The following is a 16135-nucleotide window of genomic DNA, read 5'->3' as shown; positions in this document are numbered from 1 at the left end:
CAATTTAATTGCTTTGAATGATACAAAACAGTGCAGACGAATAAATTAACACAAATAGATGACGTAACGTCTGTAATGATGCAGAGTGTATTTCAAAAAACGCCTTAGGGTGACTCTTATTTTGAAAAAGATCATCGGGAGTTTGTAATCTAACTTGACAGGTTATTCCGGAATATTTGTGAGGGGCGGGGAGGAAATGTGTTGGTAACCTGGAAAGCGGTGAAACAGCAAGTGATAAACACACGGACAAAAAAAGTTACTAAAATAATGCACAAACATGGCTGTGCTGGAACTGTACACCAAGGTAAGAGGGAAAACAAGCCTAATCTTTTAAAATACACGTAAGATCATGTTTCCATACAGTCTAGAGGTTGCAAGTTTACAGACGCATATGGAAACTTTGTCAGCGCTCTGAAAGGTTGTAAAGCAAACAGATCCACAGGAATTTAAAGGCGAAACACTTAGCTACATCTTTTTATAGTATAATATTATGAGGTAGCATATATGATGGAGTATTGGTTCCTATTGGGTGGATTTTCTCTTGCATGTATTGGTTTTAGTCACTTGTACAGTAAGCCATGGCATTAATAACTGAAATAATTATTTGTCACTTTTTTAATCATTTTAGTACAACAGAGTGTGGATATCAGATGAAGAACATGTGTGGAAATCGGCAGAGATTGTAAAAGATTTCCATTCAGGAGATAAAGTTCTTGAATTGCTTCTGGAGGATGGCTCTGTAAGTAAAATGGAAAGTGACTAATAATACCCTCAATATATGACTGTATTACATTTATAATGGTGAGAAGCACCAGCTGACCTGATTCTCCTACATCACCTATCACTGGACAGGAGTACTGCTACACTGTTGACCCGTCTAAACCACAACTCCCTCCTCTCCGAAACCCAGACATCTTGGTGGGAGAGAATGACCTGACAGCTCTGAGTTACTTGCATGAACCTGCAGTCCTGCACAATCTCAAAGTGCGATTTGTGGAGTCCAGAATCATCTATACCTACTGTGGTACAACAGCAAGAAGCCTTAAACTGACAAATGGGTGATAAATTAAAGGAAAACCTCTCACACTTGACCCTTACAATGAGGTGGTCCTGTGGCTCTGTAATGCATTTTTACTGTAAATTCATACGACGTTGCTCCAAGTGATCACAAACAGGATACTGATGCAGCTGATGCAGTCACGATGAATCACTGAATAACATGATAAGTATACAAATAATGACTCACATATTATGGCTTTAAGAGTCATCAGAGATTTTTGGCCAACATAGTGAACCAACACCTTACTAAAACACTTTATGCTGTTGTTGTGTTTTTTCGTTTTTGTTAATTTGTCACCCATTTGTGTAACTGAGTACTGAGGTGTTAGCAGGTTAAGTTTCTTGCTCAGTCTGTGTTGTTCCCTCATTTCAGGTATTATATTGGTGGCTCTAAATCCCTATAAGCAGCTTCCTATCTATGGAGATGCAATCATTCATGCCTACTCAGGACAGAACATGGGAGACATGGACCCTCATATATTTGCAGTGGCAGAGGAGGCTTACAAACAGATGGCAAGGTAAATAAAAGTTGAGATTGCCTCATTTAAGTTTTATAGTAGTTTTACATCAGCGAGAACTGATGGCTGTATGCAGATTGGAGGCAGTGAGCATGAGTCTGCAGATTTAAAAGGACTCTACTAACATATGCATGGGGCAAACTTTCTTGGTCAGCACCAAGAAAGTGTTAAAACATCTAAATAACTTGTACTTATGTACAGTTGTTTGAACTGATGCTCTTGGAATCTGCAGATCACTGAGTTCATTGGAGTCTCCCACTGTTCTGAGTATTAGTCAGTCCAATAAGTGCTGTCAGGCAAATCCTTTTTATGCTGGAAAAGGGAAACTGACAGTTGTAGGCAATCATGATCACTAATGAGAAGTTAATAGACCTTGGCCTTGTTAAGATAATAAACAATGTACAGCCTTCAGCCCCACTTATTAGATTTGAGTGAGTGTATGTATATCTATTTGACCCTGTGGGGGTTAGAGAAAAGCCAAACTCACTTCAAAATGCGCCTAATTATTGTTGGGTTTTTTTTGTTTGTTTTTTAAACTCATTAAACATAATCATTCCACCCTGGAAAAAGAAAAGTCCAAAGAAATAATTAAAGGCCCCAAATTGCCATGACATCACCTGACCACAACTGTATGGTTGTGTGCTATGCGTGCATGCGTTTATGTCCTGGTGATCATTAAAATGAAATCTAGTCAATAACTGCCCAAGTAAGTCCCAAGTAATGCTTCAAGACACAGTGGTGCGTACTTTGTTTATATCCCCCTTTTCTTTCTCAGAAACCACAAGAACCAGTCTATCATAGTCAGCGGTGAATCTGGAGCTGGTAAAACGGTGTCTGCTCGATACGCTATGAGGTACTTTGCTGTTGTGAGCAAATCTGCAAATAAGACACGAGTTGAAGACAAAGTCCTGGCATCCAATCCAATAACAGAGGTACGATCTCGAGACTACACAAAACAGCTGTTGAACTAAACAGGCAAAAATGTTCACATATTTATTCATACACAAAAAAATCTTATAAATAGTTCTTATAATTCATTTCCTCTTAAGGCAATAGGAAATGCAAAGACCACTAGGAACGACAACAGCAGCCGTTTTGGGAAATACACAGAGATCAGCTTTGACAGGAAGTACCGGATCATCGGAGCAAACATGAGGACCTACCTGTTAGAGAAATCCAGAGTGGTCTTTCAGGTATGCATGATTGTGAGATCAGGATTCTTTCAAGTTTCGTTACTGTGTTTAATCCATAATACTAATCTTAAGTTCTGTTTTTGTTTCAGGCAGAAAATGAGCGTAATTACCACATATTTTACCAGATTTGTTCCTGTGCAGACTCACCAGCGTTTAAGAACCTGAGACTACGTAAGTATTTGCACTGAGGGTTTATTGTGGATCTGTGACACTTAACTGCTGCTGTTTTATTACTATTTAAACTAACTCACCCAGAAAACACAACTAAGTCTTGCAGTAGTTTATTATAAGCAGCATCAGTAATATAATCTTTCATCTGCAGAGAGTGCAGACAAGTTCAACTACACCTGCATGGGTGGTGACATAACCATTGAAGGTGTGAATGACAAGAAGGACTTGGAAGAGACTCGACAGACCTTCTCACTTCTGGGTAAAGGTTGCCTCAACATGACTGAAACCTCCCTTTATGATTTTAAAGTTTTATCTTAGCTTTAACGTCTTTTCTCCAGGATTGAAGGAGGACTTTCAGTCAGATGTGTTTAAAGTTCTGGCAGCCATTCTGCATTTGGGTAATGTGGAGATTAAAAACATAGGCGATGACAAATCATTAGTTCCCGTGAGTAGCTGTTCATAACTTGTGTGTGCGACCGATCTTGAATCATTCACCAGGTTATGTACAAAGCTTGATTTGTATATCTTTCAGCCCAGTGATCCACACCTGGCTGTCTTCTGCGAGCTGCTGGGGGTGAGCGCAGAGGGGCTCGTACGCTGGCTGTGCCATCGGAGGATCGTTCTGGTAGCCGAAACAGTTGTGAAGCCGGTCCCCAAAGATCGGGCAGTAAATGCCAGAGACGCTCTAGCTAAGCATATCTATGCCCATCTGTTTGACTGCATTATAAACAGGATAAACACAGCACTACAGGTGCCAGGAAAGCAACATGCTTTCATTGGTGTTCTGGACATTTATGGGTAATGCAAGCGCAACTCTTTTTTCTTTTTCTTTTTTTCAATATGTGTGCAGCTTTCTTTTGCTGACATTTTTAAATGTCCATTCTGTTTTTTTTCCTTCAGTTTTGAAACATTTGACATCAACAGCTTTGAACAGTTTTGCATCAACTATGCAAACGAAAAGCTTCAACAGCAGTTTAACCTGGTCAGCAATGCCTTCTTCCACATTCACTGCTAATTACCACACGCACCTCTTTACCAGCTTACACGTTTATTCTCTTGGGTCTTTTCAGCATGTATTCAAGCTGGAGCAAGAGGAGTACATGAAAGAGGACATCCCATGGACGCTGATAGATTTCTATGACAATCAACCTGTCATCGATCTGATTGAAGCAAAGATGGGGATCCTTGACTTGCTCGATGAAGAATGTTTAGTAAGATCTGATTAATAATAGGATCTTGGTGTTATCAGTCACAAATTGCATTTTGACTTGATTGTCAGCATCTTTTTTTTTTACGTCTTTCTGCTTCACAGTTCCCTCAAGGCACCGATCAAAGCTGGTTGCAAAAGCTTTATAACTACCTACAAGCCAGCCCTATGTTTGAGAAGCCCAGGTTATCAAATGAGGCCTTTGTGATTCAGCACTTTGCAGACAAGGTGGAGTCTAATCACCTGGCATCTGCACAATATAGCAAAAAATTCCCTGCCGTTATAAACTTTATGAACTCTTTTCTTATATACATATTTCTACAGGTGGAATATCAGTGCAGAGGTTTTCTCGAGAAGAACAGAGATGCTCTCTATGAAGAACTCGTGGACATGATGAGGTCTAGTAAGGTAATCAAAAGCCTTCACGTATGTTCACTTTATGTTTGCTTTTCCTCATTTTAACAGATTCCTCTTATTTGCAAATGTTATCAGTTACCTTTTCTGGCCAACTTTTTCCAAGAGGAGGAGAAGAACGCTGCGATCGGTAAGAGTGTCAAAGTGAAGCCCGCCAGGCCTTCAGTGAAACCAGCCAATAAAAACCTGAGAACCTCAGTGGGAGATAAGGTGCTAATGTTTGCTCTGTTTCTCTGCTTTGCTCTAGGCTGAACTCACATTCTCACTGAAGTTCACATACTGTATTGTTTCCTATCCAACCGGCTGAATTTGTATTTCTGTTCTGTCTCTTGAACGATGTTGTTGAATGCAGTTTCGCAGCTCCCTCTCCTTACTCATGGAAACACTGAATGCGACCACGCCTCACTACGTGCGCTGCATTAAGCCTAACGATGAAAAGCTCCCATTTGAGTATGATTACTAATGAATTTTTAATTCAGATGTTTCACTCTTGTGTCACTGAAGTGTTTGCTCATGTTTCTGTTTTTGGTGTTTTCTCATGTTTTTAGGTATGACTCCAGGAGGGTAGTGCAGCAGCTGCGAGCCTGCGGAGTCCTTGAAACTATTCGTATCAGTGCACAGAGCTACCCATCCAGGTGACTTTATATATATATATATATATATATATATATATATGTTCATGCAGCATAATTACAACTTATAGCATGTTCAGCTCCATGTCATCATGCTGAGTATTGGCATGGTTTTTGTTTGTAGGTGGACATACATTGAGTTTTACAGCAGATACAGTATCCTAATGTCACACATGGAGGCAGACCTCAATGACAAGAAACAGACTTGCAAGAATGTGCTGCAGAGGTTGATTCACGTATGTTGTATCATATGGCACTCACTAATGTAAGTGTCATTCATGGCCGTGCATCACTTTGTCTTCATGGCTTGCTCCCCAGGACTCTAACCAGTATAAGTTTGGTCGGACAAAGATCTTCTTCAGAGCTGGTCAGGTAGCTTATCTCGAGAAGCTGCGTCTGGACCGACTTCGAGGAGCCTGTGAGACCATCCAGAAACATGCTCGTGGATGGAGCCAGAGGAGGAAGTACCTGGCCCTAAGAAAGGCCGCCATCATTCTCCAGCAGTATGTCCGTGGAAAGAGGACAATCCGGTTAGAACCGTTCACTTGTTTGAGTTTTGTTGACCTGCATCCTGTAAAGATTCCTCTTAAGATTATAAAATGAATATACACTTATTTTGTTTGTAAACCTTCAGTAAAACAGTGACTGCTGCGACACTGAAGCAGGGCTGGGCAGCATTGGTGATACAGAGACACTGGAGAGGCTACCGCCTGAGGCAGGTCTACCAGGTAGTGCGTCTGGCAACCATCACCATCCAGGCCTTCACACGAGGTTGGATAGCTCGTAAACGATACAAGAAGGTCTGTAACAGACAGTTTACGAATCATTTTCATCACTAAAATAAATATTGTTGACAAATTGAATGTAACCTCCTGATTTATGTAAACCTCAGATGATAGAAGAACACAAAGCGCTGGTTATCCAGAAGTATGCCAGAGCGTGGCTGGCACGACGGCGATTTCAGACTATGCGTCGGCTCGTGCTTAATGTCCAGCTCTCCTACCGGGTGCAGCAGCTCAGAAAGAAGATTGAAGAGCAGGTAACGGTGCTTCGAGACAAATTTTAGCTGTGATTTTCTTTTTGTTTTTTGCAGATAATGTAATTTAATGTGTTCCCTGACAGAACAAAGAGAATCGTGGATTATTGGAAAGGTTGACAAGCTTGGCAAACTCACACTCCCAAACTATGGAAAAGCTTCAGGGTCTGGAGACACAGCTGGAAAAATCAACCAACCAGAAGGCTTCTTTAGAGAAACGAGAGAAGAAAGCTAAAGAAGATGCCAGTTTGGTTAGTATTGAAGTTGATGCCTGAAGTCTGTTTGTGTCTTTGCTGCATTTTTGTTTGCAGAGGAAGCGCTCTGTTTGAGATCCTTTAGGAAAACCTGTTTTTCTTGCCTAGACAATCGCACAACTTCAAAAGGAAGTAGAAGTTCTCAACCTTGAGAAGGAGAAGTTGGAGAAAACATTTGAAGCTTCTACCAAAGACGCCAAAGGTAATAAGAGTTGAGATTTCTGTATAAACACCACAGTGACTGCGTTTGCGTCACATTTGTGACTGGCCTCACAATCTTTCAGAGACCTTTGATCAAGTAAAGAGGAACCTTCTGGAAGAAAAAGAAAATGAAGCAAGGCTTAGAAAGTAAGTATTTAAAAAGTGAGATTTATCATCTACAGCTGGGGTTCCAACTCCTTTTAGTTTATGTGCAACACACAGCCCAGTTTGATCTCAAGCGGTGGGACCAGTATAACAATTGCAGAATTCAATTCAATTTTGTTTATATAGCTCCCCTTATGAGCAAGCACTTTGGGGACAGTGTGAGGGAAAAAGAAAAACACTGCTGGTGTACAGCATGGTTGAGCAAATATTTAAGCTAATATTTCTCCCAAAGAAGCTATATATATATCCCAGCTTCTTTGGTTTAATCAGATAGCTTTTTCTTCTCTGAAGGATCGCGGAAAACAACATTGAAATTCAGAGACAGGACCACGAGGCCGAGGTGGCAACTCTGAAAGAGGAGATAAAAAGGCTGAAAGAAGAACGAGTCATCCTGCAGAGAAAGTTAGAAGAGGGGGCGCAGGCGAACTCAGACCTGCAGGAGCAGGTCATCCAGCTCACCAAGCATGTCAAACTAATTCCCGAGCTACGCAGAGATCTGAACAACCTGCAAAATCAGAGAAATAACATGGAGAGAAAGATGAAGCAGCAGTCGGAACAAGCAAGAGGTGTGTATAGAATTTTATGTAAAAAAAAAAAACTCCTTTGTGTAAAGAAAAAGAAGTTGTTTGTTGATGAGCCTTGAATGTTTTCTGCAGGTAAAGTGAGTGAGATCGCAAGGCAGCTTCTTGAAGGTGTTGTTGAAGAGGAAGTTCTTCTGGGGTAATCCAGATATTTTGAGCACTGTGTTTCCTCACTTCATCTCTATTAGTCATTTAATCTGACACATTGTTTCTCCAAAGGATGACTTTTGACGAATCAGAGAAGATTTATGAAGTTGAAGATTTGCTGTCAGCCTTTGAACGCCTACAAAAAGCCATCAGGTCTTCATTTTTCAACCATAGCAAACCACTTTCTTATTAACAGAAACGTGCAGCTTTCCTTCTGGGTGTCTGTATTTGAATTTGTTAAATGTCTCACATTTGTTGGCAGGATTCTAGAAAACCACCAGAGGGAGCAGAAGGAAAGCTATGAGACTCAAGTAGAGGGCTTGAAATTGAAAGTGGACCACCTTGAGAATGAGAACAGCAAGCTGCAAAACCTGTTCCAGGAGAAAAGCAATGTCAATGAAAATATTTGCCAAGAAGTGTCCAGACTCAGCAGTGAAAACTCAGTATGTCATTGCACGTATTATTCGATACGTCACGGGTTAAAGGTGCGAGCTTCAGAATGTAACTGTGACGTCTGCTTTAATTTCATTCGCAGGTGATCCCGGAGCTGAAGCTGCGGGTTTCAGAGCTGCAGAGACAGAAACAAGAGCTTGAAGGCCTTGTTGAGGAGCAGAAAAGAGAATTAACAGGTACACTCTTTTGTTCAGGAGTCTCGCAGTGAAGCAGATTACTGTTTTAACTTGCTCTTTTATTTTTATGTCATTCAACAGAAAAAAACAAAGAGATCTCTCACAATCTTCAAAAGAAGATTACAGAAGAGAGCTCACAACGGAGGTAAATTACTCAGCGGTAGTGATGTCTTTCTTGATTAAAGTAGTGATGGTCATATCTGGTTCATCCTGATTTTGGATGTTTTTTTTAGGTACTTTGAGGAAAAAGCTGAAGAGCTGGAGGGGGAGAAGAGAGAGCTTCAAGGCAGAGTAGAGGAGCTGGAAGAGGAGAATGATCACTTGAAGAGACAGCAGCTGATGGAGAATGAGGTCAAAAGCAAACTCAGAGAGGAGACTTCACGGTTAACTGCTGAGAACATGGTGCGTTGAGCGTACGAAGGGTAGAAGGTTACAGTGAGAGTAAACCAATAACTGATTCCACTTTTAATTCAGGACTTTGACGAGCTGCTCGACCAGAAAGACAGATTAATAAAGAAACTTCAGACTCAAGTTAAGAGCCTCGAAACGTCACAGAGAGGTAGCACTGGAGCTCCTGCGCCACATGTAAACAAAGAAATCGAGTCCATACAAGCTGTCTCAACTTTTTCATCACATTTATTGTTTCTCAAACAGCGAGGCAAAAAACTGCATCCACCCTTCCCAAAGATTACCTCGGCATGTTGGAGTACAAGAGAGAGGATGAACCAAGGCTCATTGAAAACATCATTCTGGGTATTCTTCCCCTGCACTATGTCTGCAATATGCCCATGTTACCTGCCTTTTATTTAATAATCATATAAGCTATTTGATCCATGGATGTGAGCAGGAGTGAGGGTATTAAAACTCGGATGAATGGATAAACCATATTCTCGGACAAATTTGTCCCAATTTCCTCGCAGATCTGAAACTCAAAGGCGTGGCGGTCAACATGATCCCGACCCTGCCAGCTTACATCCTCTTCATGTGCATCCGCCATGCGGACTACCTGAACGATGAGGCAAAACTCAAGTCCCTTATGAATGCAATCATTGGTGGAGTCAAGAAAGTCATCGTGGTAAAGTTAACTATTTTTGTAACCCTTGTTTAACCAGGAAGTAAAACTCTTGAGCTCAAGATTCTCGTTTGGGGTTTTGCACCCCAGATAGGTGGGGTTAAGCTAGCTGAGAAACAAGTCCTAGCAGGAGGAGGTGGGGTAGACCCAGGACATGCTGCAGAGATTATATCTCTTGGCTGGCCTGGGAACACCTCTCTGTTCCCCTGGATATATATGGATAGACTGGTGAATGGATTGATGTATTTTGAGGTATTGTTTATATCTAATAATGTAAACAACATTTTCCTGTTTTAGAGTCATCAAAAAGATTTAGAGTTCCTGTCCTTCTGGCTCTCAAACACCCACCAGCTCCTCAACTGTCTGAAGCAGTACAGCGGGGAGGAAGTACAAATTTACTTTTTTTTAAAAAAATCAGTAGTTACTGTTTCATTTCTGTCTGTTGATAATATCATATACATATTAAAATGCTCTTGTTTTCCATCCTGTTAACAAAAGGAGTTCCTGAAGCAAAGTACACCTCGCCAGAAAAAAAACTGCTTGCAGAATTTCGATTTGTCGGAACACAGACAGATTCTCAGCGATCTGGCCATCCAAATCTATCATCGGTTTATCTCAGTCATGCAAAAGACTCTTACTCCCACTATTGGTAATGTTTTTTCAAATGTAATATTTTGCCAAAAAAATCCTTTTATGAGTAAGCTAAACCCTACTTCTACACTTTCTTAGTACCCGGCATGCTGGAGCACGAGAGTCTACAGGGGATTTCTAGCATGAAGCCGACGGGCTTCAGGAAGCGTTCCAACAGCTTCTATGAGGAATCAGAGACCTACACCATCTCCTCCATCCTCCAGCATCTAACTGTCTTCCACTCCACCATGAACCACCATAGTCTGGACCAGGGCCTCATCAAACAAGTGATCAAACAGCTGTTCTACCTCGTGGCTGCGATCACTCTTAACAACATCATGCTCCGCAAGGACATGTGCTCCTGCAGGAAGGGGATGCAGATCAGGTCTGTGCTCGCAGATCAGGTATGTGCTTTGAACACAACTCAAAGAGAGTTTAGTTTAACAGCTGCTTTCTCTTTTCAGATGCAACATCAGTTATCTAGAAGAGTGGCTGAAAGAGAAGGAACTTCAAAACGTGAATGCTATGGATACTTTGAAGCCACTGGCTCAAACTGCGTGGTTACTGCAAGTCAACAAATCCACTGATGATGATGCCAAGGAGATCATTGAAAAATGCTCTGAACTCAGCCCCGTTCAGGTACTTCCATCTGTTGTCTAAAATGTGGTTTTGGTGGGTTCTTTTTTTTTTCATTTTTAAATCTCGCACTAAACTCCAACCTAACATTAAAATTTGTAGATTGTCAAAATTTTGAACTCGTACACGCCCATTGACGATTTTGAAAAAAGAGTGACATCATCGTTTGTCCGCAAAGTTCAGGTGAGCCCAGCTGTTCATTTTCAAATATAAACACCCTCCTAGCCAAAATAAATACAGTTGACTAAGCTGTCAATATATTTCTCATTCCAGTCTTTGCTCCAAGACCACGAAGGCTCCGCACAGCTGATGCTGGATGCAGATTATCGTTTCCAGGTCACGTTTCCATTCTGCACGTCCACACAGGCTCTGGAGCTGCTGCAGGTCCCGAACAGCCTTCATCTCGACTTCCTCAACAGGATCTGACACACAGATCCTTTGACATTTTTACTCCTTATGCTGAGTCTTAGTCAGTCTGTTTAAAGTTGCACTAGATTGTAGATAGAAATATTTAAGCACTTTCATTAAAACCCTGTACAGCACATGTTTAAAACAAAGAACAACTGAATAACATTGCAACATTTTGACCAAACACGACATAGCAATGATATTTTATTCTTGTGTACTGTATATAATATGTGTGTGTGTGTGTGTGTGTGTGTGTGTGTGTGTGTGTGTGTGTGTGTGTGTGTGTGTGTACATTTTTATTTAAATTGCAATAACATGCTAAATAAATGAATAAAGGCATTATCTTGGATTAAAGCTATACCAATGCAAACCTATTTTATACTATCATATACTCAGGTTAAAATACAGCAAGGCTAAAATATGAGTTAATTAAATGCTCACTGTGTATTTTTTTCATATGTGTGTCCTGTAGTTGAATCAGAGGATGTAAGATGTGAAAATGAAGTAATATGAATTTATAAAATAGCATGCCAAATCACCAACTCATAACAGCTCATTAAAAAAAATGAAGAAGAATAAAATTACTTTAACAAACAATATTACTTGTTTTCTCAGTAATTCTTTTTTGGTTAAAATGAAAACATCTTTGCTCCATTTCAGCATATTAAAATGCCAGAAAGCCCTCTCTCCCTCTCCCTCTGCCACATTAATGCCTTTCAGGCAAACGAGCTTGTCCCTTCTCTTCATGCGGGCAGCGTGAAAAAAATGCATTATTAAGCTGAGTGTAGTGTTGCTTAGGGGATGCATCCTGTGTGTGTGTGTGTGTGTGCGGCAGCATCACCGGGATGCAGGATCCTCCTCCCCTGGAAACTGGAGGAGCATCTTCGCCCTCTGACGTCATGACAGCAGCATCAGCTGTTAGCTCTGCTCTAAGCCTTTTCGCTGCCGATCGCTTCCTGCTCAAAGGAAATATATGAGATCCCCTCCAACCCCTGAAATGGCGACACAGGAGGTACCGCTGAACGAGACTCTGGCTCACCTCAAAACGGAGTCGGAGACGCTGAAGTCGAAGCTGGAGGAGGAAAGAGCGAAGCTGCACGATGTCGAGCGTGAGTGCTAAAAAAATGGAGAGGCCCTGATTCATTCCTGCGTTTACCCTGTGACGGGACGGATAACAGCGAGCGTCTCCTCATAGCCTCACGTTTCTCCGCCAGAAGTCAAAGATCGCCGGTGTTACCGGAGATGGGGGATTTGGCGGAGCAGATTATCGATCCGATCGGCGCCGATGTCACCGATTTGTCAAGAGACGGGGGCAGGCTGTTTTGTTTGCCTCCCCATTTCATAGCCTAATACTTTCATCCATGTTTCATCCATGGACTGTTTTCCTTTACTTTCTTTCTTTTTATTTATTGATTTATTTTTACTCATATTTTACTCATAATATCTGAACAATATGACAATTAAAGCAAGAGTGTGAAATAAAAACGTGAAAATCAAGCACAGGTCATTTCTGATGCATATTTTATGTGATTCGGGCTATCTGAGACATGGCAGATTAAAAATAGATTAATTCAATATTCCTCCATTTAGATGGGCCTGCTGTAGTTTAATCCTGGCTGCTGCCACGAGTGTTAATGTGGGGACATGTTTAATGTATAATATACATGTGTGTTTGTGCAGTACATCAGGTGGCAGAGAAGGTGGAGGGGCTTGGCCAGTTTGTCATGAAGACCCGGAGGACCCTGAAGGGGCACGGGAATAAAGTTCTGTGCATGGACTGGTGCAAGGACAAGAGGAGGATCGTCAGCTCCTCACAGGTCACAAACCCCTAGTCTCGTTTCCAGCTGACTGCAGAGCAAGTTTGTTGTTGGTGGCATGTGTTTTAAAAGTGTACAAACCTTTATTATCTTTTGATACAGGATGGAAAAGTTATTGTGTGGGACGCTTTCACCACCAACAAGGTAACTTTTACTTTTCATGGGTCACGTATTCTTAGATATTTGTATTTTTTGCTTTTGAATCGATAACAATAAAAATAATATAAATTTCCATGATGGTAATAAGTTTGCTTTAGATAGAATTTTTTTTTTAGATCAGATAGGAGTGACACATAGGATTTGTGCATCAATATATCTATTGTGTGCTGATGGTAAATCCAACTGTCCTGTTTTTATGAAGGAGACATCAGAGTTAGATGATAAAAACTGAAATTGTGTAAAAGTGTTTTCTAAAGTTTTCTACATGGGACAAACCAAAGCTAGTTGTTCTGCTTTGATTATGGATAATGAATTCTCCCTGTGCGGCTCGAGCACAAAAGCCTTGTCTTCTGATGTTTATAGGAACATGCTGTGACAATGCCTTGCACCTGGGTGATGGCCTGTGCCTATGCCCCCTCTGGCTGCGCTGTAGCTTGTGGGTGAGTGCGTTACTCTCTATGATGATCCAGATCTGGTTGTATTTTGCTGTATTTTTTGTTGCTTTTCTGTATTTTGTTTTTGTGGTAAAGTGTGTAGCTTCTCTGTTGCAGAGGCCTGGACAATAAATGCTCAGTTTATCCTCTGTCTTTGGACAAGAATGAGAACTTAGCTGCAAAGAAGAAGTCAGTGGCCATGCACACAAACTACCTGTCTGCTTGTAGCTTCACCAACTCGGATATGCAGGTGAGAAAACTGTCACCACACTCTAAAAACATCCACAAACCACTGAGGATCATGGGTAAAATGCCTGTGGAAACAGTAGCTGCAAGCTACCTTTTTATTTTTCTCTCAATCAGATATCACTTCCTTCTATATTCCAGTGAGAGCTCCCATACTTTGTTAATAATTTACAAGTTTGACTTCCTGGTCACATGAGGTGTCACACTGCAAAGGCAGTCCATTTACAACTACATGATAGCCTGTAACGACTTCTTTTTTTTTTTCTCTTGCCGCATGCATTCAAGATCCTGACGTCCAGCGGGGATGGAACATGTGCATTATGGGATGTTGAGAGTGGGCAGCTGTTACAGAGTTTCCATGGACACGCTGCAGACGTGTTGTGTCTGGATCTGGCCCCATCTGAAACCGGAAACACGTTTGTTTCGGGGGTGAGGACACTTTCTGCACAGCTTTCGGTACAGCTTACTTAAAGAGGCTAAACACTGAAATTTTTGACACTTTCTGCTTTGCTTTCATTGGCAGGGCTGTGATAAGAAGGCCAATGTCTGGGATATGCGTTCAGGGCAGTGTATTCAGTCCTTTGAAACTCACGAGTCAGACATAAATAGCGTACGGTAAGTCACACCCTTGTAATGGCTCCTGAATATAAGTGTAGAGAAGGTAAGTGTAAAGATGAGTGCCTTTTCTATTTATAATTACGCATTAAAAGGAAGTGTTTTAAAGGCCTCATCATGTGTGCATTATCATAACATATTTTATGTTATTGTAATGGCCTCTATATTTTTGTTTGCAAACAAAAATGTTAAAATCTGGAGTCTCATTTTCTTATGCTACCACTAGGAGTTGCTATAAGTCAGAAGTATTCAAATCTTACATGTAAGAGCTTTAAAAATTGATTTCTTATTACTGCTGTCTGTATTTTAACAGATACTATCCCAGCGGAGACGCTTTTGCATCTGGATCGGATGACGCTACAGTAAGAATTGATTTCTTCATGTTACCTTTGACTGGTGAAGCCAGTTTTCATGTGCAGCGTGCTGCAGATAATTAATCATAATTACACTGCACCATAAAAAAACAGAAAAAAATGAAAACACTCCCCTTTGTTACAGTGCCGCCTGTATGACCTAAGGGCAGACAGGGAAGTGGCTATCTATTCCAAAGACAGCATCATATTTGGCGTCTCCAGTGTTGATTTCTCGCTCAGTGGTACGATATATAGAATATTTACCTTCGCCGTTGTTTGTACTGAGCTTAAGGATAATGCCGCTAAAACATTTTGGGTGTGCCCTCTCTTTCCCCAGGCCGGCTACTGTTTGGTGGCTACAACGACTACACCATTAATGTTTGGGATGTTCTCAAAGGAACACGGGTCTCTATTCTGTTTGGACACGAGAACCGTGTCAGCACCCTGCGGGTTTCCCCTGATGGGACAGCCTTCTGCACAGGTTCCTGGGACCACACTCTTCGGGTATGATATCTGATCTGGCACATGTGATTACTCCAGGTTTCTGTCTGGTTATATCTTGTAATGTCTATTTTCTTTGCCTTCCAGATCTGGGCCTAAGCATCAAGACAAAAACGATTAAATAGTAGACAGACCTACTGAAGACACACTGATGTTTCTGTTTGCTAGAGTACAATCACAGAGATAGAGACTCAGTTTTGATTGTACATAGGGCACATCAATAGCATTGTATATACTCCAGTGTTTTGGCCAGGGTAGATTTACATATTTTAAAGAGTAATAAACCAAATGGCTAGCTCGCATTACAATGTGATGGGAAGAAAAGGTGCACAGAAGTTCTTACGATTACAACTATGAAGTTTAAAACAAGTATATTACTGAAAATATTATTGGTAGTGGCTTGCATCAGTCTAGGATAGAAGTGACACAATAATGTGATGTGTTAATTAGCCCACATGGAGGAAAATACATGTTTACTTATTGTTATTATTTTTTATTAAACAAATGAGGACATTCATTCAGAGGAGACATCAAAGAGCAGGGGGGCTTTTCTGTGAATGGCAAAAGTAATGAGAAATAATAATGAGATTTATGGAGAAAGGTACAAATTAATATTTTATTTTGGAAATTATATTAAATGTACATCTAACAAACAACGTGTGCACCCAACAGCTGCTTCTCACCTGCCAATATAATACTGTATCAATATCAATGCAAAGAAAGCACATTAATAGGTAAACATGAGATGAATGATTTTTTTTCATACCTGTAATTTAAAATATGGTTTACTACATCTTTTTGCGTTTCCAGATGTGGAAGCCACTCACTACTCGATGTGCACTAGAGACACCCTGAACTTGTGCTACCCCACTGTTGAAATACTAATAAGTTAAAAAAAATTAATTAAAAAATATATATACATATAATTGAATGTACTCCTTTTCATGCAGTTGTCCAATGGTTGTAATTTCATATTTAGAGTAATTATTGTAGTTTAGTGTACAGATATGCAGGGGACTGTTAATCAAACTATTACAAACATAATAAAATCAGTTTT

At 40.7% G+C, this 16135-nt stretch overlaps 2 protein-coding genes across 4 annotated transcripts; both read left to right on the top strand.

The window, feature by feature from the left end:
- Nucleotides 1-183: 183 nt before the first annotated feature.
- Nucleotides 184-11288, top strand: myo5c (myosin VC). 2 transcript variants are annotated; one of them, XM_085412372.1, is made up of 40 exons: nucleotides 184-304; nucleotides 629-739; nucleotides 853-1024; nucleotides 1433-1577; nucleotides 2353-2509; nucleotides 2627-2770; nucleotides 2860-2941; nucleotides 3093-3200; nucleotides 3280-3386; nucleotides 3474-3739; nucleotides 3842-3923; nucleotides 4012-4152; nucleotides 4254-4376; nucleotides 4473-4556; nucleotides 4641-4772; nucleotides 4915-5012; nucleotides 5111-5197; nucleotides 5319-5430; nucleotides 5513-5724; nucleotides 5829-5994; nucleotides 6087-6233; nucleotides 6317-6481; nucleotides 6593-6686; nucleotides 6769-6832; nucleotides 7142-7416; nucleotides 7507-7570; nucleotides 7651-7731; nucleotides 7841-8021; nucleotides 8114-8207; nucleotides 8289-8352; nucleotides 8441-8609; nucleotides 8682-8766; nucleotides 8862-8960; nucleotides 9128-9282; nucleotides 9577-9666; nucleotides 9778-9928; nucleotides 10009-10294; nucleotides 10374-10548; nucleotides 10648-10728; nucleotides 10819-11288. In XM_085412372.1, the coding sequence occupies exons 1-40, from the start codon at nucleotides 278-280 to the stop codon at nucleotides 10969-10971; spliced, it is 5229 nt and encodes a 1742-aa protein (XP_085268498.1). In that variant the 5' UTR covers nucleotides 184-277; the 3' UTR covers nucleotides 10972-11288. The 2 variants fall into 2 exon arrangements, with proteins under 2 accessions (XP_085268498.1, XP_085268499.1); XM_085412373.1 differs by lacking the exons at nucleotides 184-304; nucleotides 629-739 and having other exon boundaries at nucleotides 853-984.
- A 531-nt stretch (nucleotides 11289-11819) lies between these two features.
- On the top strand, nucleotides 11820-16130 carry gnb5a (guanine nucleotide binding protein (G protein), beta 5a). Of its 2 annotated transcripts, XM_085412418.1 has the most exons (11): nucleotides 11822-12062; nucleotides 12634-12770; nucleotides 12873-12914; nucleotides 13293-13369; nucleotides 13481-13613; nucleotides 13895-14038; nucleotides 14133-14224; nucleotides 14538-14586; nucleotides 14723-14819; nucleotides 14915-15081; nucleotides 15166-16130. In XM_085412418.1, the coding sequence occupies exons 1-11, from the start codon at nucleotides 11927-11929 to the stop codon at nucleotides 15175-15177; spliced, it is 1086 nt and encodes a 361-aa protein (XP_085268544.1). In that variant the 5' UTR covers nucleotides 11822-11926; the 3' UTR covers nucleotides 15178-16130. The 2 variants fall into 2 exon arrangements, with proteins under 2 accessions (XP_085268545.1, XP_085268544.1); XM_085412419.1 differs by lacking the exon at nucleotides 15166-16130 and having other exon boundaries at nucleotides 11820-12062; nucleotides 14915-15087.
- Nucleotides 16131-16135: the final 5 nt, after the last annotated feature.

The sequence above is a fragment of the Rhamphochromis longiceps genome, linkage group LG7 (assembly GCF_057381845.1).
Source record: "Rhamphochromis longiceps isolate RC_006_pf linkage group LG7, R_longiceps_female_GT1.1, whole genome shotgun sequence".
Taxonomy (NCBI): domain Eukaryota; kingdom Metazoa; phylum Chordata; class Actinopteri; order Cichliformes; family Cichlidae; genus Rhamphochromis; species Rhamphochromis longiceps.
Note: the sequence above shows the minus strand (reverse complement) of the source record. Positions and strands in the feature narration are given on the sequence as shown.